We start from the raw sequence: 26,857 nt of genomic DNA, 5'->3' as shown, positions 1-26,857 counted from the left end.
CCTTCATAATTGCATTTTTTTAAAAGTTGCTATAATCAATTTTTAAAAAAAGTTATTTAGTAGTAATATTTTTCTTTTTACAGGTTGAAGAAGAAGGCTTGCAAATTTGTGTTGAAATTTGTGGTTGTGCTCTACAACTTGACCTTCATGATGATCCTAAGACTAAATGTCTAATTTATAAAACAATTGCACATTTTTTGCCAAATGATTTGGAGATCCTCAGGATTTGTGCGCTTTCAATATTTTTTCTAGAGCGCTCCTTAGAAGCTTATCATACTGTTGAAGAGCTTTACAAACGTCCAGATGAAGAATATAATGAAGGCACAAGTAGTGTTCAAAATCGTGTTCGTTTTGAATTACTTCCAATTTTGAAAAAGGGATTGTTTTTTGATCCTGAATTTTGGAACTTTGTAATGATTAAGAAGAACTGTGTGGCATTACTGAATGATAAATCAGCAGTTAGATTTCTAAATGAAAGTACACTGGAAAATTCTACAGGTAATCTAAAAAAGACAGTGGAACAGCAAAGTTTAGACGAAGGGCTTGACTCTCTTACAGATCAGAGTACTGGAGAGACTGATGTTGATGATCTGTCTGGAGTGCAACCTAGAGGTCATGTTAATACAAAGAAAAACCTTACAGCTCTTAACACTTCCAAAGTGGATCACAATGTTCCTAGGCATCGGTGTATGCTATGCAACAAGGAATTTCTTGGTGGTCATATTGTAAGGCATGCCCAGGCTCATCAGAAGAAAGGCAGTTTTTCATGTGTAATATGTGGTAGGAAATTTAGAAACAGAGGACTTATGCAGAAGCATTTAAAGAATCATGTTAAGAAGATACAGAGACAGCAAATTGCTGCAGCTCAACAAGATGATCAGGAAATCACTGCTTTGGAAGAAATAAATTATTCCAGTCCTTCCATTTCATTTGAAAATGGAAATTCTGATAACAAGGATTTGGAAGTAGGAACTCTGACTGCTTCCAGTGGTGGAAACAAAGAAGTCATTCCTGAGCATGTGGCTGAATTCATTGAAATTCCCCTAAGTGTACCAGAAGATGTGATTGAAAACATTATTGAAAATGGCAATCCTGATACTTCTTTAAATAATGTTTCAGAGCCTTTACCTCAATGTGAGGATGACTACGGGGAGGAAGAAGATGAAGAAGGTGATTATGAAGATGATGATTATGACCTGAATCAAGAAACTTCAGTTCTTCATAAAATCAATGGAACTGTGTGCCATCCAAAAGACATATATGCTACAGATCAAGAAGGAAATTTTAAGTGTCCTGCTCTTGGCTGTGTCAGAATATTTAAGAGAATTGGATTTCTAAACACACATGCAAGGACTGTACATCCAACTGACTTAAATGTGCGACAAACAGTAATGAAGTGGAGCAAAGGAAAGTGCAAATTTTGCCAAAGGCAGTTTGAAGATTCTCAACATTTTATAGATCACCTTAATAGACACAGCTATCCAAATGTGTACTTTTGTTTGCATTTTAATTGCAACGAGTCATTTAAGTTGCCATTCCAACTTGCCCAGCATACGAAAAGTCACAGGATATTTCAAGCTCAGTGTAGTTTTCCAGAATGCCATGAGCTTTTTGAAGATCTTCCTCTGCTATATGAACATGAGGCTCAGCATTATTTAAGTAAAACACCAGAATCGTCTGCACAACCAAGTGAAGCAGTTCTTTTGGATGTTCATACAGATTCAAATTCTATTCATCAGGAGAAAGACTCATCTAGTAATGAGAAACAAACTGTTAGTCTGCCAGTTCCTACTAGCAAATCAAGGAGAGATTCTACAGAACCAAAGACATGTATAGAAAGTATGGAAAACAAATCAGACAGTTTAATCCAGAATGGAAATGAACATTCTGATGACACTGTTTCAAATATAAGCTTGATAGACCAAAAGATGCCTGACATAGAGCCAAATTCAGAGAATAGTTGTAGTATTAGTGATTTAGTCAATGGACACAGTGAAATAGAGCAAGCACCTCTAGTTTCATCAGATCCTGCTTTGAAAACTGATGGAAACAGAATCAGGACAGAAAATGGTTCTATTTTACCCTCTGTTGTACCACAAGAACATAATACCCTGCCAGTATCTCAGGCACCATCCAAACCAAATCTTGCAAGTGAACATACTTCATATGGCTTAATTTTAACAAAGCCATATGTTAGACCATTGCCTCCTAGTTACCTTGATGAACGGTACCTTAGTATGCCAAAACGCAGAAAATTTCTGACTGATAGAGTAGATGCCTGTTCTGATCAAGATAACATTTATAAAAAATCAGTGAAAAGATTAAGATGTGGCAAATGCCTGACCACCTACTGTAATGCTGAAGCACTTGAGGCTCACCTTGCACAAAAGAAATGTCAGACACTCTTTGGATTTGATTCAGATGATGAAAGTAAGTCTTCTATGTTCTCAGTAGATGTTATCTGTAGAAATATGAAGTTCCATAAATATAGGTATAATACATCTTTATGGGGCTAAAATAATTAACATTTGCACAACATATGTAATAAAGCACCACCCCACACATTACTTCCTTTAATTCACAAGCACTGTTAGGTGATATTCTATTCCTGTTTTATAGATCACATAACTGAAATTCACAAGTTTTGCATAGGCATAGGAAAGTAATTTGGTAAAGCCAGGACTTGAATGAAAGTTTTGTATATTTTATCCTACTTTTTCCACTGTATCACAGGCTTTTCTTAACATTTCATGTAATAAAATTTCTAGAAACAAAATAATTTTTATGGAAATGCTTTTTTAGCTGCATGCCAGAATATAAATCAAGTGAAGTTGAGTATTATAAAAAACAGAAGTAAGAAAATAGTTGAAAGAAAACAAAAAGGAGTAAAAAAAGAGCTTGCCTTTCTATTAATGTAATATCCTTTGACTAAGGGTATGAGTTAAATGGGAATCTGACTTAGAATTCCTTTTGAACACATATAAAATTTGAATTAATAGACATGTTCTGTTTTACAGGTGCCTGATAAAAATGTTTCAGAAAGATCTGTCGATCAAGCAGTAGTGTGAAAAAAAAACCCACAAAACACTACTTCAAGAAAACGCATCATCAGTTTGCTATTTCCCTGATGGCCTTAATTTTAGAGTGGTCTCGGATTACTAAAGATGAAAGACAAAGCACATTTTCTAGAATGAACTTGCAGAGGAGATGTGCTGGTTTTAGACTCCAAAAGGGTTATTATAAAACTCCCAAAGTACCAGTTATCCAGAAAACCACATTTTCAAAAACTTTATGATGATTAATAGCAGCATGTTCAGTTTTGCTTATGTGAAAACATGTTTGGGCAACAAATCGGAGGAAAAAAATAACCCAGCTATGGCCTTACAGAAAAGGAAAAGTTAACCCAGTATAAAAAAGGAGGTGGAGGGAGAGCTGGTTTAAAATAATAAACAATGTAAATCATTCTACAAATGGAATTTGTTTTTTTGTCATGCATAATCAGATTATGTCCTTCTTTCTGGTCAACCTTTTAAGGAACCACTGCTATTTGGTTTGTGATATAATTTAGTAGCTGATACATAGAAAAAAGCTTGCTTTATCACCGTGCTATCTATTAAAGATTGTAATTGTTTCCAGATTGATTAGACAGACCAAACCTCAATGAATGATGATACCAGCATTTCAAATTAAAAAAACAATAAAAAAACAATGCTTTGCTAATGAGCTCTTGATAGAACCTTCCACTTTCCACTTTTGTAATATAAATTGATTATATTTTAAAAGACATCAGTGTCAGTTAAATGGAAAAGTACCATTGGTAATTTGGGGGTGTTATGGGAGGAATCTAAGACCATTACAGGCTACGTAGTTGAAGGAAAACACTGAATTGCAAATTCTTCAATGTGAATAATGGTAAAAGCACACTGGGATATTTTATTTGTATATAATGTTAGGACATTGCTTGATGATTCATAGTAAGGTCCTTCAGACATTAGTATGAGTTATCTAAGTACAGTCCTATGAAAATAACTGGCTTAAAAAATGTCAGCTAAGAATCAGGTTGAGAATTCATTCATTTTATTTAGTTACAATTAATTCCAAAATAAGCCATACTACTTATGTTTTTTATTCACTAGTGATGAATTTGGTCTGCATAGTAATGTTTATATATAAAAGTAAGTATTTACACAAAAATTTGCACAGCAGGAACATAATAAGAGATATATTAATGCATTATTTTCCTTGGTGACCAGTAATTTTCCTAAGGAAGATTTAACTTAATAAATTATTAAAACATACATTTTAAAATTTTTTAAAATACCCTCTCAGATGTTTTCCATTTGTCCCATTGTTGAAAGGAGGATGCTTAAAGATCTTTTACCTAACAGTATGTTAATGTAAAACAGGAGTAAAAAGGTAAAATGCAAAGGCAAATTCTTTAAAAAACTGACCCACTAATATACAGATGTCAGCCAACTATTCCAATTATTTCAGCTGTTAAATTTTTTTTTCAAGGCAGACAATCTCATCAGATCCTACTACTATAAATTTTAGGAATACTGGAGCTTTTTGAGTAAGATTATTAGGAAAAAATGGGACATTTCTTCCAGAGTAGCATACAAACTTTTATTAAATTTGATTTCCAGGTCATATTAGATCAGATGATCTAAAAACTACGTCTCAGTTATATTAGTTTATTTATCATGGGCATTCACTACTATGCAATGATGGTCATTACGTCCATTCCAATGAGATTTAAGTTTGTTTTGTTATGTAGCCTACATTAGGCTGTGGAATTTACATGTAGATAACAAATAAATAAAAACAACTCCTAATCAAGGTTTTAAATCCTTTCTTTAAAGGACAATGTTTTCCATACTTCGTGATACTGAAAATGTAATAATTGAGTTTTATTTCAGTTCATTCTAAAAATACATCTTGTAATAAAAATTTTGTTTGGAAACTGGTTCATCTGGACAATGAAGTTTTTTTGAAATAAAATTTCTGCTTTGTACATTCCAGAAGTTTAAAATAGAATTTTGCCACATTTTTTTTACTTTTAATTTTTTAAGTTGTAATCATTGACATAAATATATGCCCACAATGTGTTAATATTTTCACTGATTTTGAAGTTCATGCTAAGATGTTTCAAACATATTCCACGTGATATTATTTTGTTTTTACTCCAAAGTTTTACTCCTACTTTTGTGTTAGAAAATTTTCTGCAAGAGATCAAATTGGTTGATATAAATCAAGAAATGTCATAAAGTTCTACTAACTACATTATTCTTTTTATTTATACACTTCTCAAGTAACACCTGTTGAATGAATGTATTTTCTTCTGTCTTCTAAAATGTAAACCTACATCTTTTTGCTTTTATGGAGTCCATAAAATTCTAACAGTTTTAATTTGGGATTCAGAAAAAAAAGGAAAATGTCTTTTTACTCCTCAGATTATTTTCGTTTTCTTCTTTTCTACTTCTCTTGAGGATATGACATCTTACATGAATCAAGTTTCAAATCTTTGTTTTGAATAAAAATTTCCTTCAAAAAATTAAATATTAACTTTCTGCTGTGTCAGCGAGGTCAAGAAAAGAGCAAGTCTGAATTTTTGCTGCTCACCATAGACTATACTGAAAAGGGGAATCTCCGTGGACAAGGACACTGGTACTTTGGGCTTTAGCCATATTCCTTTTTTTAAAAAACCACCAACTATATAACGCATACATAATTTATATCATTGAACTTGTGATTCTTTTCAAATCACACAGAAGGTTCAGCCGTACTCCTTTCACGTTTGGTTTAATACTATTGTATGGGTGAAAAAACCTAAAAGGGATGATAGTGTTTATTTTTTAATTTATTTGGTACTGTAAAACACCTTTTTGGAATGAGTAAATGCTGCATACGCATTTTGGAATTGTAATATGTGAAAGATATTACCGATTCAGCAAGAAAGGAAATTTGTGCTTCCTTGTTGAACATTAAATTATTTTACTTTGCATTTTATAAGAGTACAAATTAAAACTGAGCCATTGAACTGCAATAAATCAACAATAGTGTCTCATTTCAAGAAATTTTTTGTACTGTACATAGATTTGTTCAATAAAACATTGTCCTTGTTGATAATGCAAGTGTTCAGTTTTATGTAGTACATGCTTTCAAAAGGAATTAGGCTTATTTAAGGTAAAATATTTTATGTCTCATCATTAAAGGAATGGGGTATTTCAGTTACTGTCATTACCACAATCAGATTATTGTATGATTTTTTATAAACATTATAATACAGAAAAACAGTTTACACAAAATAGACATTTTAAAACATTATTTTAACAAATGACCATATGCAGGAACAACAGATGACAGAATTCTATTATTAAAGACACTTCAGGTAAGTGGTTTCAATGTGATAAAGAACTCTGCTTAGCGGGGGTAAAGAAATACCAGAACTCTCCACCAAAGGCTTACCCATTCATTCACTGTCTAGTGATATGGACATGTCTATATTTGTAATTCTACAAAGATGAACTTGTGGTTGAGCTAAAAAATTTTTAAAAAATAGACTGAAGTCATGCTAAAATATTAGGATATCCTGGGCATGGTGGCACAGGCCTGTGGTCCCAGCAGAAGGACCATTTGAGCACAGGAGTTTGGAGCAAGCCTGAGAAATGGGGATACTCAATCTCTTATACAGGGAGATCTAGATGTGTAGCTCAGTGGTAGGGCACATGCTTAGCATGTGTGAAGCTCTGGTTTTAATCCCCAGCACATACAAATATTAAAATATAAATCACAATGAAGTACATTCTTACAAAAGTATTTCAGTCGGGAAATGTTTAGGTCAATTAATAATGTGTAACCAAAAATGAAGTTGTTGGGCATAACACTTAAGTGGGAAAAATAAGGCTTTGTGTAGAAAAATAACCACTTTTAATGCAATGAGATAGAACTGCAAGTGAAAGTATAGATAATGATTTATCATGATTTGCACATATTACACAAATGAGAAAGTTGTTGAAACAGTATAGTTCTGAGGTGTAAAATTCTGATTGGGGATTCAAGACAGCAGTTTAGAGGAAGGCTACATTCTTAGCTGCTCTGCAGCATGGGATTCAAGCAGCCAGTACTGCTCCTCAGTGAGATGGGTGAAAGAGATTTCGCTAAAATTCAATACTGGACAATCAGAATGTCATAATCAAATTTGGGTATATTAACCAAAAATAACAGAGTACCTTGGAGCTGAGCCAGTTGCAGCTGTAATGGCACTGGTTTACCACAGAGGGAGGGAGAATAGATTTGGTACATAAAAACCTGAGATCAGAAAAGAGGCCTGAACTTAACTGATCCCGAGGCTGCTCTAAGCACTAGTGTTTGAAAAGAAAAAGGCTGTTTCCCAACTGGCCTCAGAACTGAGGCAGAGCCATCTTGAAGTGGCCACGCTGCGGCTGTTGTTGCAGAGCTAGGATATCAGCAATTTTAGCATTTTTAATATAGTTATTTTCCTTGTCTTCTCTTTTGAGAGTTAGGATTCTTTGATTTGTATATTTTTCAGTGTATTTGTTTAGTTTCTTCCGTTAACAGCCAAATTCTGTCCGACAGCGCTTACTGTGCGGCATAAGGTGTACCTAGAAGAACATGAGTGAAACAGGAATAGAGAAGATTGTAACTAGGAGGATTCATGTTGAAAAAGGAAGGGGGAGTCCAGCTTACTTCTCTTTTAGTCTGGAGGCTCGAATGACCAGCAGAAGTAGGCCGGAAATATGAATGGGAGTATGAATACACTTAGGGATTAACTCTGGGAAGGCTGTGTTCTGGGTACCATCATGTGTGGAGAACTGGCTCCCATTCTTGGGATGCTCCTTAGATCCAGAACCCCAAAAGATAGGAGCAACTTTCAGGCCCTAAGGGTGTGTTGATCAAATTTCTCTAGAGCAGATACCACTCAAAACAGTCCCTGAGGCCTGATTAGACCTAAGCCCCACCCCTCAGAAGTCCATTCCCTTAACTCTGAAGCAGCTGCACCCTAGGAGTGCACTGATCTGGTCTGTGTTGACAAAATTCCAACTGACAGTATATTCCACTCCATTCTACCTTATACTGCTGAGAAGGAAAGCTGAGAATTATTTGAATGAGATTCAGACTTAAGCTACTACAACTCGCAGCTCAGAGAGCAATATAAAAAGAGTAAGGGTTTAACAACCCACAGCCCTTGCTTTTGCTTTTAGGACATAGCTCAAGAAGACATGGAAAGACAGGTGGGCATAGTCAATGCCCATACATCTTTGGTGACTATTTTGACCACCATTAGTGGAAACTAAGGTCTCCCCGCCCCCAACCCATGTGTGTGTGTGTGTGTGTGTGTGTGTGTGTGTGTGTGTTTTCTTGATGTGCTGATTGGTTCAGAGACATATACATATATATTTGTCTCTTTTTTCCTTCAATTTTCGCATTTTCAGTTTTTACTGTAGTTATTTTTCCTTGCTTTATCTTTTGTTGGTTTGTATGTTTTCATTGTATTTTTTCTATTAACAGCCAAATTCTATTATTCTCTCCTTTGTTTCTGGTATTTGTTCTCTTCCTTCTTTATTACCATCACATGCTACATCTCTTCTGCAGTCTCTGTTCAATTTTTTATTTTCTCTTAACTGTATCTTGATTATCTTTTAAAACTGATTTATGTAACTACTGCCCCTATCATTATTGATGATGAAATTAGTAGTGCTGTGGATGATACAGTTGACAGTAGTATGCTTTAAAGCCAGATTTAGTTCATGGCTATGGTTTTTACTACTGACAATTGCTGACCTCACATTCCTGTTTTGTTGGCAATAATATTATACATGTCATAATAGGAACTGGGCATTTATTTTAATGCTATATATAGTTTGCATTGGTTCTATTATTTGTTTTGCCCTATTCTGTGAGGTTCTGGGAACCTACATGGATACTGTAAGTTCAAAGGTTAGAGACTCTGCTGTTGGACTAAACTCAACCTTTTGGTAGTGCACCTTGCTGCTGCACACACAAATTAATGACACTCAATCTTTAGTTACCCTTTAATACAAAGAATACAAAAGATGAAAATCCAAACTAATGACCAGACCCCAAGAAGAAACAGACAGGGGTAGGTCCCCAGGTCCCACCTACAGACATCCACTGACAGCAAAAACAGAATTAACACCAAGGCTATGGATACCACACTTACAAGGGGAGTCTCAATCTAGATTATTCTAGGACATTTTGGCAAGTGAAGACTGTGCCCTAAAAAGGCCCATACATAAGAACAGAAGAGAAATGCCTCCCAACAGATTCAAAAACAGAAATACAAGAAACATGAGCACACAATGTTATATGACACTTCCTAGAGTTCATAATTCACCAGTAACTGACCCAAAGATACTGATGTGGATGAAATATCAAATAAAGAATTCAAAGAATCATTAAAAAGTGATCAAGAGAATGCAGAATAACAACTTTATGATAAGGAAGTAAGTACAGGATATGAATGAGAAATTCAATAAGGAGATAGAAATATTAGGGGAAACCCCCAGAAATCTTGGAAATGAAAGACACAATAAATCAAATAAAATGTTCAGTTGAAAGTTTCTCTACTATAGTAGGCCATGTTGAAGACGGAATCTCAGAGCTGGAGGACAATGTGGCAGCCTTGAACAGTCAGTCATTATTAAAGGAAAAAAAGTGACCATGATCAGAATATACAAGAACTCTGGGGCAACATTAAGAAAGCAAATTTAAGAATCACTGAAATTGAGGAGGGTTTTGAGATGTAGGCCAATGGAATAAATTAATATCTTCAGGAAAATAACAATAGAAAATGTTCTGAACCTTCAGAATGAGATGGACTTTCAGATACAGAAGGCATTCAGAACCCCGAGATCAAAATAAAAACCTTTTCATGACATATTATAATTAAAATGCCTAATATACAGGACAAAAATAGAATTTTAAAAGCCTCAAGCAAAAAGATTAGGTCACATTTAGAGGTAAGCCAATCAGAATCATTTATGATTTCTGAGTACAAACTCTCAAAGGCAGTAGGGCTTGTAATGATATATTCCAAGTCCCAAAAGAAAATAACTCAATCAAGGCTGCTATATCCAGCAAGGTTATCCTTCAAAATTTAAGAGAAATATAAAATTTCCAAGATAAACAGAGATTAAAAGAATTCATGGCAACTAAACAAGCACTACAAAATTTAGTTAGTGAAATACTCCATACAGTAGAAATCAAAAACAAACTCAAAAGAGTTCACAGATGAACAACTTCCATTTGAAGAGTAGCTAAACAAATAAGAATCTAGCTCATTATAAGTAAATAAAAATGCCAGGAATTAATAAACATCTCTCTGTAGTAATGTAAGTGGTCTCAACTCTAATTAGAAGCCATAGGCTGGCAGAATGGATTAAAAAATGAGACCCAACTGTAAATTGTTTGTAAAAGTCACATCCTACAGGCTCGAAATTCATTCTATAAAGCCAATATCACACTCATACCAAAACCAGATAAGGACACATCAATACAAGAAAACTATTATAGACAAATATCCCTGATGAACTTTAGATGCAAAAGTACTTTGTAAAATACTAGCAAGTCATGTTCAATATTAAGAAGACTGTACAAGGGACCAAGTTGGTTTTATTCCAAAGACACAAGAATGGTTTAATATATACAAACCAATAAATGTAATTCATCACATAAATCTATTTATGCAAAAAAATCAGAAAAACAATTGCAGGGGATCCAACATGGCGGCCGGCGAGGAAGCAGCGATTCCAACGTCTCCACTTTAACGGGATAAGAAAGACCCACCTGAACAGATGCAGCCTACCTATCGAGGAACTTCTAGCATAATTCCCTTAAGAGGAGAGCAGCCGTGAACTGGTAGGTTTATTGGAAGTGACAGTTCGTCCCAGAGAAGTGGATCTTGGACAGCCTCTCAGGCACAGAGGTATAGTCCCACAGCCATCAGCCGCTCGGCAAGCGGCTCCCCCGGGAGGCCTAGAGCTCGCTCTGGGAACAGCCACTTCACCTGCCCGGTTCCTAATCACGTGGCCACAGTTAACCGGCTCCACAGGTGGCCCAGCAGCGGGTGCAGAATTCGAGTCCTGAGGCCAGGGGCCACTTTTGCAAGCGGTTGACACCCTAGCAGTTTGGCCCGCCCCACCCGAACCTGCAGTCAGCCTCCGCCATCAGGGCTCCCCTGGGAGGCATAGAGCTCGCTCTGGGAGCAGCAGCCTCACCTGCCCGGCTCCTAACCACGTGGCAGGTTCATAGCCACGCGACCACAGCTACTTGGCTCCACGGGTGGACCCCTGGCGGGTGCAGAATTCGAGTCCTGAAACCAGCGGCCACTTTTGCAAGCGGCTGACACCCGAGCAGTTTGGCTCGCCCCGCCAGAAACGGCAGTCAACCTCTGCCATCAGGGCTCCCCTGGGAGGCATAGAGCTCGCTCTGGGAACAGCAGTCTCACCTGCCCAGCTCCTAACCACGAGGCCGGTCCCTAACCACGCGGCCGGTTCCTAACCACACGACCACAGCCACCGGGCTCCACGGGTGGCCCCGCGGCGGGTGCAGAAGTTGAGTCCTGAAACCAGCGGCCACCTTTGCAAGCGGCTGACACCCGAGCAGTTTGGCCCGCCCCGCCAGAAACGGCAGTCAGCCTCCACCATCAGGGCTCCCCTGGGAGGCCTAGAGCTCGCTCTGGGAGCAGCCACTTCACCTGCCCGGGTCCTAACCACGTGGCCACAGCTACCTGGCTCCACAGGTGGCCCCACAGCGGGTGCAGAAGTCGAGTCCTAAGGCCAGTGGCCACTTTTGCAAGCGGCTGACACCCGAGCGGTCTGGCCCGCCCCGCCAGAAACGGCAGTCAGCCTCCGCCATCAGGGCTTCCCTGGGAGGCACAGAGCTCGCTCTGGGAGCAGCAGCCTCAGCCGCCCGGCTCCTAACCACGCGGCCGGTTCCTAACCACACGACCACAGCCACTGGGCTCCACGGTGGCTCCGCGGCGGGTGCAGAAGTCGAGACCTGAAACCAGCGGCCTCTTTTGCAAGCGGCTGACACCTGAGCGGTTTAGCCCGCCCCGCCAGAAACGGCAGTCAGCCTCCACCATCAGGGCTCCCCTGGGAGGCCTAGAGCTCGCTCTGGGAGCAGCCACTTCACCTGCCCGGGTCCTAACCACGTGGCCACAGCTACCTGGCTCCACAGGTGGCCCCACGGAGGGTGCAGAAGTGAAGTCCTGAGGCCAGCGGCCACTTTTGCAAGCGGCTGACACCCGAAGGGTTTGGCCCGCCCCACCCGAACCGGTAGTCAGCCTCCGCCATCAGGGCTCCCCTGGGAGGCACAACCTCATTTGGAGTAGGGGCTGTGCAGAGCTGCCATCGGAGCAAACAGGGCAGGCAGACGTGCGGCCCACTGGAAAGACAGGCCAGGTAGCTTGCCAGCGCAGTGGACACGCAACACCGAGGCAGTCGCGTCACACTGGTTGGAGTGGGGGTGGAGCAGGGTCGCCGCCCGGGTCCGGAGGGGGCTCAGCGACCCGTTGGAGAGGTAGTCAGGTACCCCCATTGGGAGTGGGGGCTGTGCAGAACTGCGACCTACAGGCCTAGAGGCCTGCCAGCACGGTAGACACGTCACACCAATTGGAGTGGGGACCCAGCAGAACCGCCACCCACATCCAGACCAGGACCAACGACCCCAGGGCGTGGTAGTTACGTCACCACAATTGAAGTGGGGGCAGAGCAGAGTCGCCACCCGTGCCTGCAGGGGGGCAGACCTGCGACCGATTATCGGGGTAGACAGATCACCCTAATTAGAGGAGGAGCAGAGCCACTACCCGCCCTGCAAGGGAGACTTCCCAACTATACAAGAGCAATATAAATAAATAGGGGGTAAAAATCAAGAACACAACAGTTGCACCAAGCAGAAAGAAACGTGAGCAGTATGAAAAGACAAGGAAAGAAAGGACCACAAGCAATGCAGGTCAACTCAACATTAGAAGAGGTAATAGCTGCAACAGATGGAATGTCAGATAAAGAGTTGAGGATATATATGCTTCAGATGATCTGGAGTCTCAAGGAAGACATGAGACAGCAAAATCAGACAATGAAAGATCACATCGACAAACAAATCCAGGAAGTAAAAGATCAATTTCACAGGGAGATAGAGGTAATAAAAAACAAACAAATAGAAATCCTAGAAATGCAGGAAACAGTAAACCAACTTAAAAACTCAGTTGAGAATACTACCAGCAGAGTAGATCACTTAGAAGAGAGAACATCAGACAATGAAGACAAAGTATTTCAACTGGAAAAGAACATAGACAGCTCAGCAAGACTGCTAAGAAACCATGAGCAGAACATCCAAGAATTATGGGACAATATCAAAAGACCAAATTTAAGAGTCATTGGGATACAGGAAGGCAAAGAACTCCATACCAAAGGAATAAACAGTCTATTCAGTGAAATAATACGAGAAAACTTCCCAGAATTGAAGATTGAGACAGAATCCCAAATCCTAGAAGCCTACAGGACGCCAAATGTGCAAAATCATAAGAGATCCACACCTAGACACATTATAATGAAGATGTCCAACATACAGAATAAGGAGAGAATTTTAAAAGCTGCAAGAGAAAGAAAGCAGATTACATTTAGGGGTAAACCAATCAGGATAACAGCGGATCTCTCAACACAGACTCTGAAAGCTAGAAGATCCTGGAATAACATATTTCAAACTCTGAAAGAAAATGGGTTCCAACCAAGAATCGTGTATCCAGCGAAATTAAGTTTCAGGATAGAAGATGAAATTAAAACCTTCCACGATAAACAAAAGTTAAAAGAATTCACAGCTAGAAAACCATCTCTTCAAAAAATCCTTGGCAAAACATTACAGGAAGAGGAAATGGAAAATAACATTGAAAACCAACAATGGGAGGTAGGACAGTAAAGGGGGGAAAGGAGTCAAAGTGGATAATAAATCAGGTTTAGTAACATCAATAAACAAATATGGCTAGAAGAACAAACCAGATCTCAATAATTACCCTAAATGTTAATGGCTTAAATTCACCAATCAAGAGACACAGGCTAGTAGAATGGATCACAAAACAAGACCCAACAATATGCTGCCTACAGGAGACGCATCTGATAGGAAAAGATATTCATAGACTGAAGGTGAAAGGTTGGGAAAAATCATACCACTCATATGGACTGCGGAAACAAGCAGGAGTGGCCATACTCATATCTAATAAAATAGATTTCAAGACAAAGTTAATCAAAAGGGATAAAGAAGGACACTTCATACTGCTCAAGGGAACCATACACCAACAAGACATAACAATCATTAATATATATGCCCCAAATAATGGTGCAGCTTTGTTCATCAAGCAAACTCTTCTCAAGTTCAAGAGTCTAATAGACCACCATACAATAATCATGGGAGACTTCAACACACCTCTCTCACCACTGGACAGATCTTCCAAACAAAAGTTAAATAAGGAAACTATAGAACTCAATAACACAATTAACAACCTAGACCTAATTGACATATATAGACTATACCACCCAACATCAAGTAGTTACACTTTTTTCTCAGCAGCTCATGGAACCTTCTCAAAAATAGACCATATATTATGTCACAGGGCAACTCTTAGACAATACAAAGGGGTAGAGATAATACCATGCATCTTATCTGATCATAATGGAATGAAACTGAAAATCAATGATAAAGGAAGGAAGGAAAAATCAAGCATCACTTGGAGAATGAACAATAGGTTGCTGAATGATCAATGGGTTTTAGAAGACATCAAGGAGGAAATTAAAAACTTCCTAGAGTTAAATGAAAACACAGACACAACATATCGGAATCTATGGGACACATTGAAAGCAGTTCTAAGAGGAAAATTCATTGCTTGGAGTTCATTCCTCAAAAAAAGAAAAAACCAACAAATAAATGATCTCATACTTCATCTCAAATTCCTAGAAAAAGAAGGGCAAAACAACAGCAAAAGAAGTAGAAGGCAAGAAATAATTAAAATCAGAGCTGAAATTAATGAAATTGAAACAAAAGAAACAATTGAAAAAATTGACAAAACTAAAAGTTGGTTCTTTGAAAAAATAAATAAAATTGACAGACCCTTAGCCATGCTAATGAAGAGAAGAAGAGAGAGAACCCAAATTAATAGCATACGGGATGAAAAAGGCAATATCACAACAGACACTTCAGAAATACAGAAGATAATCAGAAATTATTTTGAATCATTATACTCCAATAAAATAGAAGATAGTGAAGGCATAGATAATTTTCTTAAGTCATATAATCTGCCCAGATTGAGGCAGGAGGATATAGACAATCTAAACAGACCAATAACAATAGAGGAAATAGAAGAAACCATCAAAAGATTACCAACTAAGAAAAGCCCAGGACCGGATGGGTATACAGCAGAGTTTTACAAAACCTTTAAAGAGGAACTAACACCAATACTTTTCAAGCTATTTCAGGAAATAGAAAAAGAAGGAGAACTTCCAAATTCATTCTACGAGGCCAACATCACCCTGATTCCGAAACCAGACAAAGACACTTCAAAGAAAGAAAACTACAGACCAATATCTCTAATGAACCTTGACGCAAAAATCCTCAATAAAATTCTGGCGAATCGGATTCAAATACATATCAAAAAAATTATACACCATGATCAAGTAGGATTCATCCCTGGGATGCAAGGCTGGTTCAATATACGGAAATCAATAAATGTTATCCACCACATCAATAGACTTAAAAATAAGAACCATATGATCATCTCGATTGATGCAGAAAAAGCATTCGACAAAGTACAGCATCCCTTTATGTTCAAAACTCTAGAAAAATTAGGGATAACTGGATCATACCTCAACATTGTAAAAGCAATCTATGATAAGCCACAGGCCAGCATCATTCTAAATGGAGAAAAATTGAAGGCATTCCCTCTAAGATCTGGTACAAGACAGGGATGCCCTCTCTCACCACTTCTGTTCAACATAGTCCTCGAAACACTGGCCAGAGCAATTAGACAAACGAAAGAAATTAAAGGCATAAAAATAGGAAAAGAAGAACTTAAATTATCACTATTTGCAGATGATATGATTCTATACCTAGCAGACCCAAAAGGGTCTACAAAGAAGCTATTAGAGCTAATAAATGAATTCAGCAAAGTGGCAGGATATAAGATCAACACGCATAAATCAAAGGCATTCCTGTATATCAGCGACAAATCCTCTGAAAAGGAAATGAGGACAACTACTCCATTCACAATATCCCCCCAAAAAATAAAATACTTGGGAATCAACCTAACAAAAGAGGTGAAAGATTTATACAATGAAAATTACAGAACCCTAAAGAAAGATATAGAAGAAGACCTGAGAAGATGGAAAAATATACCCTGCTCATGGATAGGCAGAACTAACATCATCAAAATGGCGATATTACCAAAAGTTCTCTATAAGTTCAATGCAATGCCAATCAAAATCCCAACAGCATATCTTGTAGAAATTGATAAAAGAATCATGAAATTCATATGGAATAATAAAAGACCCAGAATAGCAAAAACAATGCTAAGCAGAAAGTGTGAATCAGGCGGTATAGCGATACCAGACTTCAAACTATACTACAGAGCAATAGTAACAAAAACAGCATGGTACTGGTACCAAAACAGGCCGGTGGACCAATGGTACAGAATAGAGGACACAGTAACCAATCCACAAAACTACAACTATCTTATATTTGATAAAGGGGCTAAAAGCATGCAATGGAGGAAGGATAGCATCTTCAACAAATGGTGCTGGGAAAACTGGAAATCCATTTGCACCAAAATGAATCTGAATCCCTATCTCTCGCCATGCACAAAAGTTAACTCAAAATGGATCAAGGAGCTTGATATTAAATCAGAGACACGGTATCTGATAGAAGAAAAAGTTGGTTATGATCTACATGCTGTGGGGTCGGGCTCCAAATTCCTCAATAGGACACCCATAGCGCAAGAGTTAACAACTAGAATCAACAAATGGGACTTACTCAAACTAAAAAGTTTTTTCTCAGCAAAAGATACAATAAGAGAGATAAACAGGGAGCCTACATCCTGGGAACAAATCCTTACTCCACACACTTCAGATAGAGCCCTAATAACCAGAATATACAAAGAACTCAAAAAATTAGACAATAAGATAACAAATAACCCAATCAATAAATGGGCCAAGGACCTGAACAGACACTTCTCAGAGGAGGACATACAATCAATCAATAAATACATGAAAAAATGCTCACCATCGCTAGCAGTCAGAGAAATGCAAATCAAAACCACCCTAAGATACCATCTCACTCTGGTAAGATTGGCAGCCATTAGGAAGTCAAACAACAATAAGTGCTGGAGAGGATGTGGGGAAAAGGGCACTCTTGTTCATTGCTGGTGGGACTGCAAACTGGTGCAGCCAATTTGGAAAGCAGTATGGAGATTTCTTGGAAAGCTGGGAATGGAACCACCATTTGACCCAGCTATTCCCCTTCTCGGTCTATTCCCTAAAGACCTAATAAGAGCATGCTACAGGGACACTGCTACATCGATGTTCATAGCAGCTCAATTAACGATAGCAAGACTGTGGAATCAGCCTAGATGCCCTTCAATAGATGAATGGATAAAAAAAATGTGGCATTTATACACTATGGAGTATTACTCTGCATTAAAAAATGACAAAATCATAGAATTTGGAGGGAAATGGATGGCATTAGAGCAGATTATGCTAAGTGAAGCTAGTCAATCTTTAAAAAACAAATACCAAATGACTCCTTTGATATAAGGGGAGTCAACAAGGACAGGGTAGGGACGAAGAGCTTGAGAAGAAGATTTACATTAAACAGGGATGAGAGGTGGGAGGGAAAGGGAGTGAGAAGGGGAATCGCATGGAAATGGAAGGCGATCCCCAGGGTTATACAAAATGACATATAAGAGGAAAGGAGGGGTAAGACAAGATAATACAAATCGAAGAAATGATTTACAGTAGAAGGGGTAGAGAGAGAAAAGGGGAGGGGAGGGGAGGGGAGGGGGGATAATAGAAAATAGGACAGACAGCAGAATACATCAGACACTAGAAAGGCAATATGTCAATCAATGAAAGGGTAACTGATGTGATTCAGCAATCTTTATACGGGGTAAAATTGGGAGTTCATAACTCACTTGAACCAAACCGTGTAATATGATGTATTAAGAACTATGTAATATTTTGAAAGACCAATAAAAAAAAATAAAAAATAAAAAAAAGTGAAATTATATAAGCTTATAATTAAATAAGATATTAAAAACAAAGAAAATAACTTCTCAAAACTCATCACCTCCTAATTATTGTACTACATTTTACTCTCAGCTCTGATCTTGAGGCTATGTCTCCTGTATTTATGTGGTAAAAATACCAGATGTTGATGAAATTGTGGAATCTCTTTCCAATTCTCTTTCCAATTCTGGGGTGTCACAGTGAGAACTTGAAACGATAGGAATACTTACACCACAGAAATTGGCAAACACTATAAACCAGGGGCTTGATTTATTGTTTTGTTGATATTCTACTCATAAAAGCGATGGCGAAAACATTAATGATACAGATTAAATTTAAAGTATCTATAGCTGTTACACTGTGAATAGCACAAAAATAATTAAAGACATATCCTGCCAGTCCAGTATTTGGAAATCATTATCTGATTCAACAAAGATTCATGGGTGTCATTGATGATCGAGCAAGGTTCCAATGTGTCTTTATTGTTTCACTTTCATCTTATTTGTTAACATGCATGGAAATATCAGCTAATATTATGTCTGAATACATTCATTCATCAATGATGTGAAGGGCTTCTTTGCTAAGCTAAATAGAAATCAAGTGCTTATTCATAGTTTAATTTTTGTCACCTAGAGTTGAATTGTAACCATGGGTTGTCTCTGGATACAGATGTTTGGCAAAGATCAATGAAAACATTTATGAAAATCAATTGACTGTGAAATTTACAATAAAGAGTTTTGCATAAAAAAAAAAGAAAAAGAAAAACAATTGCATTCACAATAGCCAATAAATAAATAAATAAATAAATAAAATCTAGCCAAGAAAGTGAAAGACCTCTACAATAAAAACTATAGAACACTGAAGGAAGGAAGAAATTGAAGAAAACCTGAGAACAAGGAAAGACCTCCCATGTTTGTAAATAGGCAGAATTAATATTGTTAAAACAGGCTTACTACAAAAAGCAATATACAGATTTGATGCAATCCCCATCAAAATATCAATGACATTCTTCACAGAACTAGAAAAAAATTCCTAAAATTCATTTGGATGAATTTAAAAGGCCCAGAATACCCAAAGCAATTCTAAGCCAAAAAAAAAAAAAAAAAAAAAAGAAAGAAAGAAAGAAAAGAAAAAAGCTACAGTCACAATACCTGACTTCAATTTATACTACAGAGCTATAAAAACAAATACTGCATGCTACTGACATAACAACACACATATAGACCAAAATTACAGAATAGAATATATATAGAGAGAGACAAACCCACACATCTATAGTCATCTGATCCGTGACAAAGATGTCAAAAACATACATTGGTAAAAAGACAGCCTTTAAAAAAACTGGGCCAGGAAAAAATGGTTATGCACATGTAGAAGAATGAAACTACACCCTTATCACTCACCTTGTACGAAAATCAAGTCAAAATGGATCAGAGATCTAGGAATTAAACCAGAAATTATGAAACTCCTAGAAGAAAATGTAGGGTCAACATTCCAACATAGAGGCACAGGCAACATCTTTTCAATAGGACCCCTAAAGCTCAGGAAATAGTGCCATGTGTTAATACATGGGATGGCATCAAATTAAAATGCTTCTTCACAGCAAAGGAAATAATTAGGAATGTGAAGAGATAACTATTTTGGCATCACAGCTTACTGAATAGGAGAATCTGGCATCTGGGAACTTCCAGTGGAAATTTCCTCTGGCCAAGACCACTCAGACATATTATGAGCCCTATCCAAGCTCTTTCCCAGGTCCCACACAGCAACGGAGATGGGGGTGACCTACTGCAGCCACATAGCCTCTCAGAGATGGATGTGACTTGCCAAGATGCCAATCGACCTGTTGACTGCAAGACATCAAGAAGCAAGACTCCAACTCCAACCCTGAAACCTTATCTTTGCCTTTGATGTACTCTGTTAAATGAACTACAGGAGCCATTTTTTATTTGTCCAGCTCCAGCTCCTGTGTAGGCTGGATCTATCAGGTGCTCTACTTGAAAACTTCAATTATTTCTGACTTATTTTCTCTGGTGGCTTATATCTTCTTGGGAGGAAAAAGGAGCTCCTGGCAAGGTGCTGGCTGCTTCCCCATAAATATGTTCAACAACTTTAGGGAAGTGCAAATCAAAACTACACTGAGATTTCATCTCACACTAGTCAGAATAGTGGTCATCAAGAATACAAATAATAATAAATGCTAGAGAGGATGTGGAGAAAAAGGAACACTTTTTCATTGTTGATGGGATTGTAAATGAAAATAACCATTATGGAAATCAGTATGGAGGTTCTTCAAAACACTAGGCATGGAACCACCATATGACTCAGCTATGCCACTCCTTGGTATTTGATATGGAGGTTCTTCAAAACACTAGGTATGGAACCACCATATGATTTAGGTATACCACTCCTTGGTATTTATGCTGAAGAATTAAAATCATCATACTACAGTGATACATGCATACCCATGTTTATTGCAGCACAGTCAACCTAGGTGTCCATCAACAGATGAATGGATAAAGAAAATCTGGTATCTATACACAATGGAGTTTTATTCAGCCATAAATAAAAATGAAATTATGTCATTTCCAGGCAAATGGCCGGAACTAGAGACTATTATGTTAAGTGAAATAAGTCAAACTCAGAAGGTTAAGGGCTGTATGTTTTCTCTCATGAGAACGCTAGAAGTGAAAAAGGAAAAGAAAAATGGATGCAATTCACATGAAAATCAAAGGGATATCAAAAGAGGGAAGGAACCAAGAGGTGGGAGGTGGTAAGGAAGGGGGAAAGTGCTGGTGATATTGGGCAAATTATATTATTATATTATGTATTGTGTGAATGTACAAATAAGTAACAAGCCACCAGTATATAAAACTGTAATGTACCGATAAGAAATGTGGAGAAAAATTGTGTCATATAAAATAAAATGTGACATAATTACATTAATATAATCTTAGACTAAATGTGAACTATTTTTGAACAGTGAATGTACTAAGATATTTGGGCAAATTATTGGAATTTATATAACTTTCTTGAAGTTTCCAGAAACTTCCAAGTTTCTAGAATTGAAGAATTCTAGTTACTAAGTATGCTTTAACGATAACCCAATTAAGCTGCTTTTCACTGTGTCTTAGTCTATTTTGTGTTGTTTTAATAGAATATCTGACACTGGATAAAGTCTAAAAGAGGTTTATTTGGTTCACAATTCTGGTGGTTCGAAGCACTAAACAGCATGGTGCCACACCTGGATATATCACAACATGTGGAGAGACAGAAATGGAACCAGTGTGTAAAGGAGGCATATATGCCAGCAAGGAAACAAAAGAGAGGGGAGGGGGTCCAGGCTCACTCTTATAATAAATGTATCTCAGGAGCCAACCAACTCCTTTGAGAATTACACTGATTCCTTCCAAAAAAAAAAGTGGTACCCCCATGAGCTGATCATTTCATAAGAGTTCAACTACCTTGGTATCATTAAACCAAGGATGGAACTCCCCCCCCATTGCTGTTATCCACTGATTTTGAAATCAATATAAATCTTATAATATGCTAGATGCTTTGGTGTTGGTATGAGCATTTGGGGGACACAATCAAATCATATCAATACCAAAGCACCTAGCATAATATCAGATTTTTATTGATTTCAATACTCAGTGGATATCAGCAACAGAAGTTGGGGCTATATATCAATTTTAAGTGGAGTCAATCCAATATTATATGGAATAAAAATTAAAAAAATAAGAGGTTCATTCTTTTTTGATAGGTCCTCTAAATTGGGAAGAAATTCTTTTATTCTACTAAATTACTGTGTATCAGCTACTTTCTATGTAGTAGTACCTCTATAATTTATGCTTGTTAACTCAAGCATAAACAGAAACACTGCTTTTCAGACACCAAGACTCAAAGACCAACTAAAATCACACAGTTAATAAATGGAGAGGTGGGAATGAAAATCATAAGTGTCCTAAAACCATATTTCCATTCTGCCATGTAAGTTTCCCTACAAATATAGAAAACGGGTGAATCTAATATATGCAAATAGAAAGGGCTAGCAAGGCCTGAGGATCAGTAATTTCAGAGTCAGGATAAAGTCTGATACAGATATTTCATTGTCTGACTGATATTTCATTATCTTCTACTAGCAGTGATTCGTAAAAGTGTGGACCCTGGAACAGCAGAATCAGCATCACTGGGGAAATTGTTAGAAATGCTAAATATTGGTCAGGTTGAGAACCAATCTGACATTTAACAAGTAAGTCTTCCAAGTAATTCTTGTGTAAGCTAAGGTTTGAAAACCACAGATCTAGAGTAATATAGTTAATTTTATTTCACCAGAAAGTAATCTGTTTCCTCTTAGATTAATAAGATCCTTCTCAGGAACTGTTTCTAAGACATTTAAATTTTCCCATTAGTTGGTACTTAAATAACTACAGTTGGGTGAATAGATATTTAACTAGTAAGACCTAATAACTCAAACTGCTCAAACTTGGAGAATATTTTTTTATTTTTGTTCAAGAAAGAATTCAGTGTAATATTTACTGAAAACAGTCAAACAGGCATGAAGATTTGTTGTACTAAAATTCTAGCACGATAGTTTTATGATAGTATAAACCTAAGGAATTAAGGATATTCCACTGAAATCAGACTTCCTTATCTATAAAAGTTGATATAAGAATTGCAAGGTTATAAGAATTAAGTCTGTTAGGGGCATGGTGCTGATTTTTGTCATGATTTTGCTAAATTTCTCTTGTTATGGTTACTGTCCCAATTTTGGCTCCAGTCATGTTGACAACGGCAACTGTCCTCATCATGCCACTTTGTTCTATGCATTTTTCACTACTGCTCTCCCTCGCAGGTAATTCTTCAGCCTCCTCCTGCACCACCTTTACTAATTCAATCTTTCTTAGGTATCACCATTGCTCCACAAGCCTGACCTTGATTATTCTGTATTCCTATTAAAATATACTTTGTCCAGTGTTCCTTCTCTCAGTAAATGGTTTGTGCTTATGGTACAAACCAATTAAAATCTTGTAGTCATTCCTATGACATCCTCCACCCAAGCCACCATCTTCTCTCACCTGGACTACTATGGTAGTATCCTAGTTGGAGGACCCTTATCCTCTACTTTTTTTTTAATTGTGGTATTGGAGATTGAACCCAGTTGTTCTATAACTGAGCTACATCCCTAGACCTTTTTTTTTTTTTTTTATAATTCACTAAGTTGTCCAGGTATAACTTGAATTTATGGTCTTCCTGTCTCAGCTTCCTGAATAGCTGGAATAGTATGGGCCTCTGGGCTTGGCTCTTCCACTCTTGACTTCCTTCATTCTATTCTTCTCACCACCAGAGTGTGATTCTGTTTGAAATAAGTCAGATTACTCCATGCCTCAGCTTAAAATCCTCAAGTGACTTTACAACTCACTCATTTATTTAACAAATATTCATTGCATACCTACTATGTGTCGGTCTTTGGAACAAAACAAACATCCTTGCTTCACAGAACTCATCTTCTACTGGTGTCAACAAACAATACAGTATAAGTATCATCCAATACAATAGCCACTAGCCACATGTGGCTATTATGATTTAACTGAAATTCAAATAAGACTTTAAGTTCTGTTCTTCAGTTGTACTAGCCACATTATAAGATCTCAACAGCTATCAGTAGCTGATGACTACTATTATTTGGCAGTACATACACAGAACATTTCATTTATCTCAGATAACACTTTGACAGGTTATTTTATATCAGAGGTCCTCAACTGGGGGTGATTTTAACATATGGCAACAATAGATGTATTTTTTATTATCTCAACTAAAAGGAGGTGGTTACTAACACCTTGTTGATAGAAGGTAGGGATGCTCAAAAGCATCCTGCAATGCACTAGTCAATTCCTATGACAAAAAAATTATCCTTCCCAAGATATGTCAATAGTGCTACATTCAGGAAAAATAAAGTCTAATTCAAACTATTTCTCCTAATATATTCACAATACAGATTACTTTCAACAGTAGATCCTTCCCCAGACCCCTGTAACAACCAATCAATTAATTTTGCAGTGGCAAAATTAATTGATTGGTTGTAGAGGACATCAGCTGGGTGTCCTCTATTCAATGCTAATACCTTATACCTAGAGATAGAATCAGGTCCCACAGGTTGAAGCTCAGTTCCAAGATTATTTGCTCCCTGATCCACTTTAGAAACCAGTCTGAAGCCCCAGTTTTATCTTTGCTTCAGACTGATTAGCTATAAATCATGTTCTCATAACCTCTTCCTGTGTTTGATTAATTTGCTCTAGTAGTTTGCAGAAGTCAGGGAAACACTTAAATTTACTAGTTGATTACAAAGGATATTACAAAGGATATACAAAGGATACAGATGAACTGTAAAGGTCTAACTTTGGGAGAAGAGGCTCAGAGCTTCCATGTCCTCTCCAGATATGCCAACCTCCAGGAAGTTTCATTTGTTCAGCTAGTCACAAGCTCTATGGAATGTGTACTCTTCATGGAAACTTGTTTTTTGGAGACTTCACTGCACAAACATGACTGAAGCTTAAACAACCACATCAAAATGTAACTCAACAAAAGAGGTGTGATCTAATGCTAACAGATGGAGTGGGGTTGGTTTGTCTGCTAAGCATTCTTCTTGGCCACTCTGTGCAGCACTCCTTCCTCCAGGGTATGGGACAAGACCCCTTTTGAATGAGGAAGGTCTTACCACCAACTTTCAGACAAGGGTAGGTCAAAGAATTTCTTTATCACCAGTTCTAAGACAGAGAGGCAGAAGATTAGAGGTTTTATGATCCATGTTGGGGAAGAAAAATTCTAGTTTCTATGGCCTGCTCTGGGGAGGGATTTACAAACCATTGATAAAAATCAAAATAAATATAAAATCACTGTCTTCCTTAAGGATTGAGCTACTCCAGGCTCGTATACCTCCTTCCTTTGTGCCAAGAACATCCCTTCATCTACAAAATCTGTACAATTTCTTTTTCCTAGATCATTCCTAGGAATGTTCTCACTTCCTTCTGACATTTCTTTCAATGTCACTTTGAGAAGCCTTTCCTTACAACTTCTTGATTTATTTTTCTTCATAACATCTACCAGCAGAGTATACAGTTTCTTACATGTCTATATTCTGTTTCCTTCCACTGGAATGCAAGCCCCAAAGGCCTTGTGTTTATCCTCAGTACAAAGAACAATACCTGGCAAATTGACATTTGGCTGCATAATAAATATTATTTTTAAATGAAGTAATGAATGAATAAAAAGACAATCAGGCATGACTTCCATGAGGTCCCACACCAGTAGAAATAAGCGCTTAATTTTATCTCTCTTTTCCCCCTTATTTACTGGGAATTGAATCCAGGGACTCTCTAAGGTGCTCAGGCTGGCCTCAAAATTGTGATTCTCCTGCCTCAGCTCCTGGGTTGCTGGGATTACAGACCTGTGACAGGATGCCTGGCTACAGCTCTTTGCTAGAAAAACTCCTGAAAGCTCTGAGAGAGAGAGAGAGAGAGAGAGAGAGAGAGAGAGAGAGAGAGAGAGATATTGATTTTTCACAATCTTAAGTAAGTAGTAAAATAGAAATTCATCAATGCTTAATAAAAAACCGAATTGGTGTATAATGGGTAAATGGTACACCAAATAACATCCATTGGTAATTTAACCGTGCCTTGTTTTAAAGATCATACGGTGTATTTTATGACATTTAGCTATTGTTTAAAAGTGCTAACATTTGCTCACCTGGATCCTCACATATTGGCATTTAGAAGCTGCACATTTCATCTACTAAATGAGAAGTCGCTAAACGTTAACCCAACTAAAGTATAGATAAAACCCAGAAGGCAGAAGCAAGGAATGTGTTTAAGTGTGATTCCTAATCTAGAAGAGCATGGCTGTTTTTCTCTCGGTATATGTGGGTTGTCATACTATTACTACTAACAGCTAATATACATATACTAAGCTTCTATTAGGAGCCAGACACTGTATCTCTACTAGATTCATTTAGAGACAGGAAACTGGGGGGTCAAAAAGTTTAAGGAGCTAGCTCACAATCAATTAAGTAAACGGCGAAGTAAAACCTGGCCACCAGCCTTCCAGAACTCCTAACCTTACATTGCCTAGGATGGAGCCGGCGACTAGTGGAATGAAGGCAGTATTAGATCCCAGCCAGCTGGAAAGGGGAGTCAGCTGGGAAGTGGTCAGACGTGGGATTCGACAGGTGACTGTCATTTTTTTTTCAACTTTTCAAAGTATAATGTTAACGATTATTTTAATTTATGTAACTTAAGAATATTAAACTATCGGCTCACCCAGCTCTGAAGTGGCCACAGAAGACATTCAAGAGCTCCCGGGGGCCGGGCCCGTGGGCGGGGAGGAGCCGCCTCCATTGGACCGCCCCACGGCATCACGGGAGCGCGCCCTGCGCCTGGCAGCCTCCGGCTTTCCACGCACCTGCACCTGCGTAGCCCTCCTAGGCGCTCTTTCAGAGGAGGGACTCCTGACGCGTTCAGGGATTCTTTTTGCACCCAGCTCTCTTATGG

General features: G+C 37.9%; 1 protein-coding gene and 1 long non-coding RNA gene across 3 annotated transcripts in view; one reads left to right on the top strand and one right to left on the bottom strand.

Annotated features, from left to right (window-relative positions):
• Nucleotides 1-6,083, top strand: part of Znf654 (zinc finger protein 654) — a 72,690-nt gene extending 66,607 nt beyond the window's left edge. For both annotated transcript variants that reach the window (XM_026393993.2, XM_026393994.1), the window contains 2 exons: nucleotides 84-2,430; nucleotides 3,018-6,083. In XM_026393993.2, the coding sequence (XP_026249778.1) occupies nucleotides 84-2,430; nucleotides 3,018-3,025 (2,355 nt within the window). In that variant the 3' untranslated portion in view covers nucleotides 3,026-6,083. The remainder of the gene's footprint in view (nucleotides 1-83; nucleotides 2,431-3,017) is intronic.
• On the bottom strand, nucleotides 1,669-26,689 carry LOC113186527 (uncharacterized). Its single transcript, XR_003301300.1, has 3 exons — nucleotides 26,627-26,689; nucleotides 2,379-2,461; nucleotides 1,669-1,752 (listed from the first exon to the last, which is right to left on the bottom strand). It is a non-coding gene; the product is annotated as an uncharacterized LOC113186527 (long non-coding RNA).
• Nucleotides 26,690-26,857: the final 168 nt, after the last annotated feature.

This window comes from Urocitellus parryii, chromosome 2 (genome assembly GCF_045843805.1).
Source record: "Urocitellus parryii isolate mUroPar1 chromosome 2, mUroPar1.hap1, whole genome shotgun sequence".
Lineage (NCBI taxonomy): Eukaryota > Metazoa > Chordata > Mammalia > Rodentia > Sciuridae > Urocitellus > Urocitellus parryii.
This window is presented reverse-complemented; position numbering and strand designations above follow the sequence as displayed.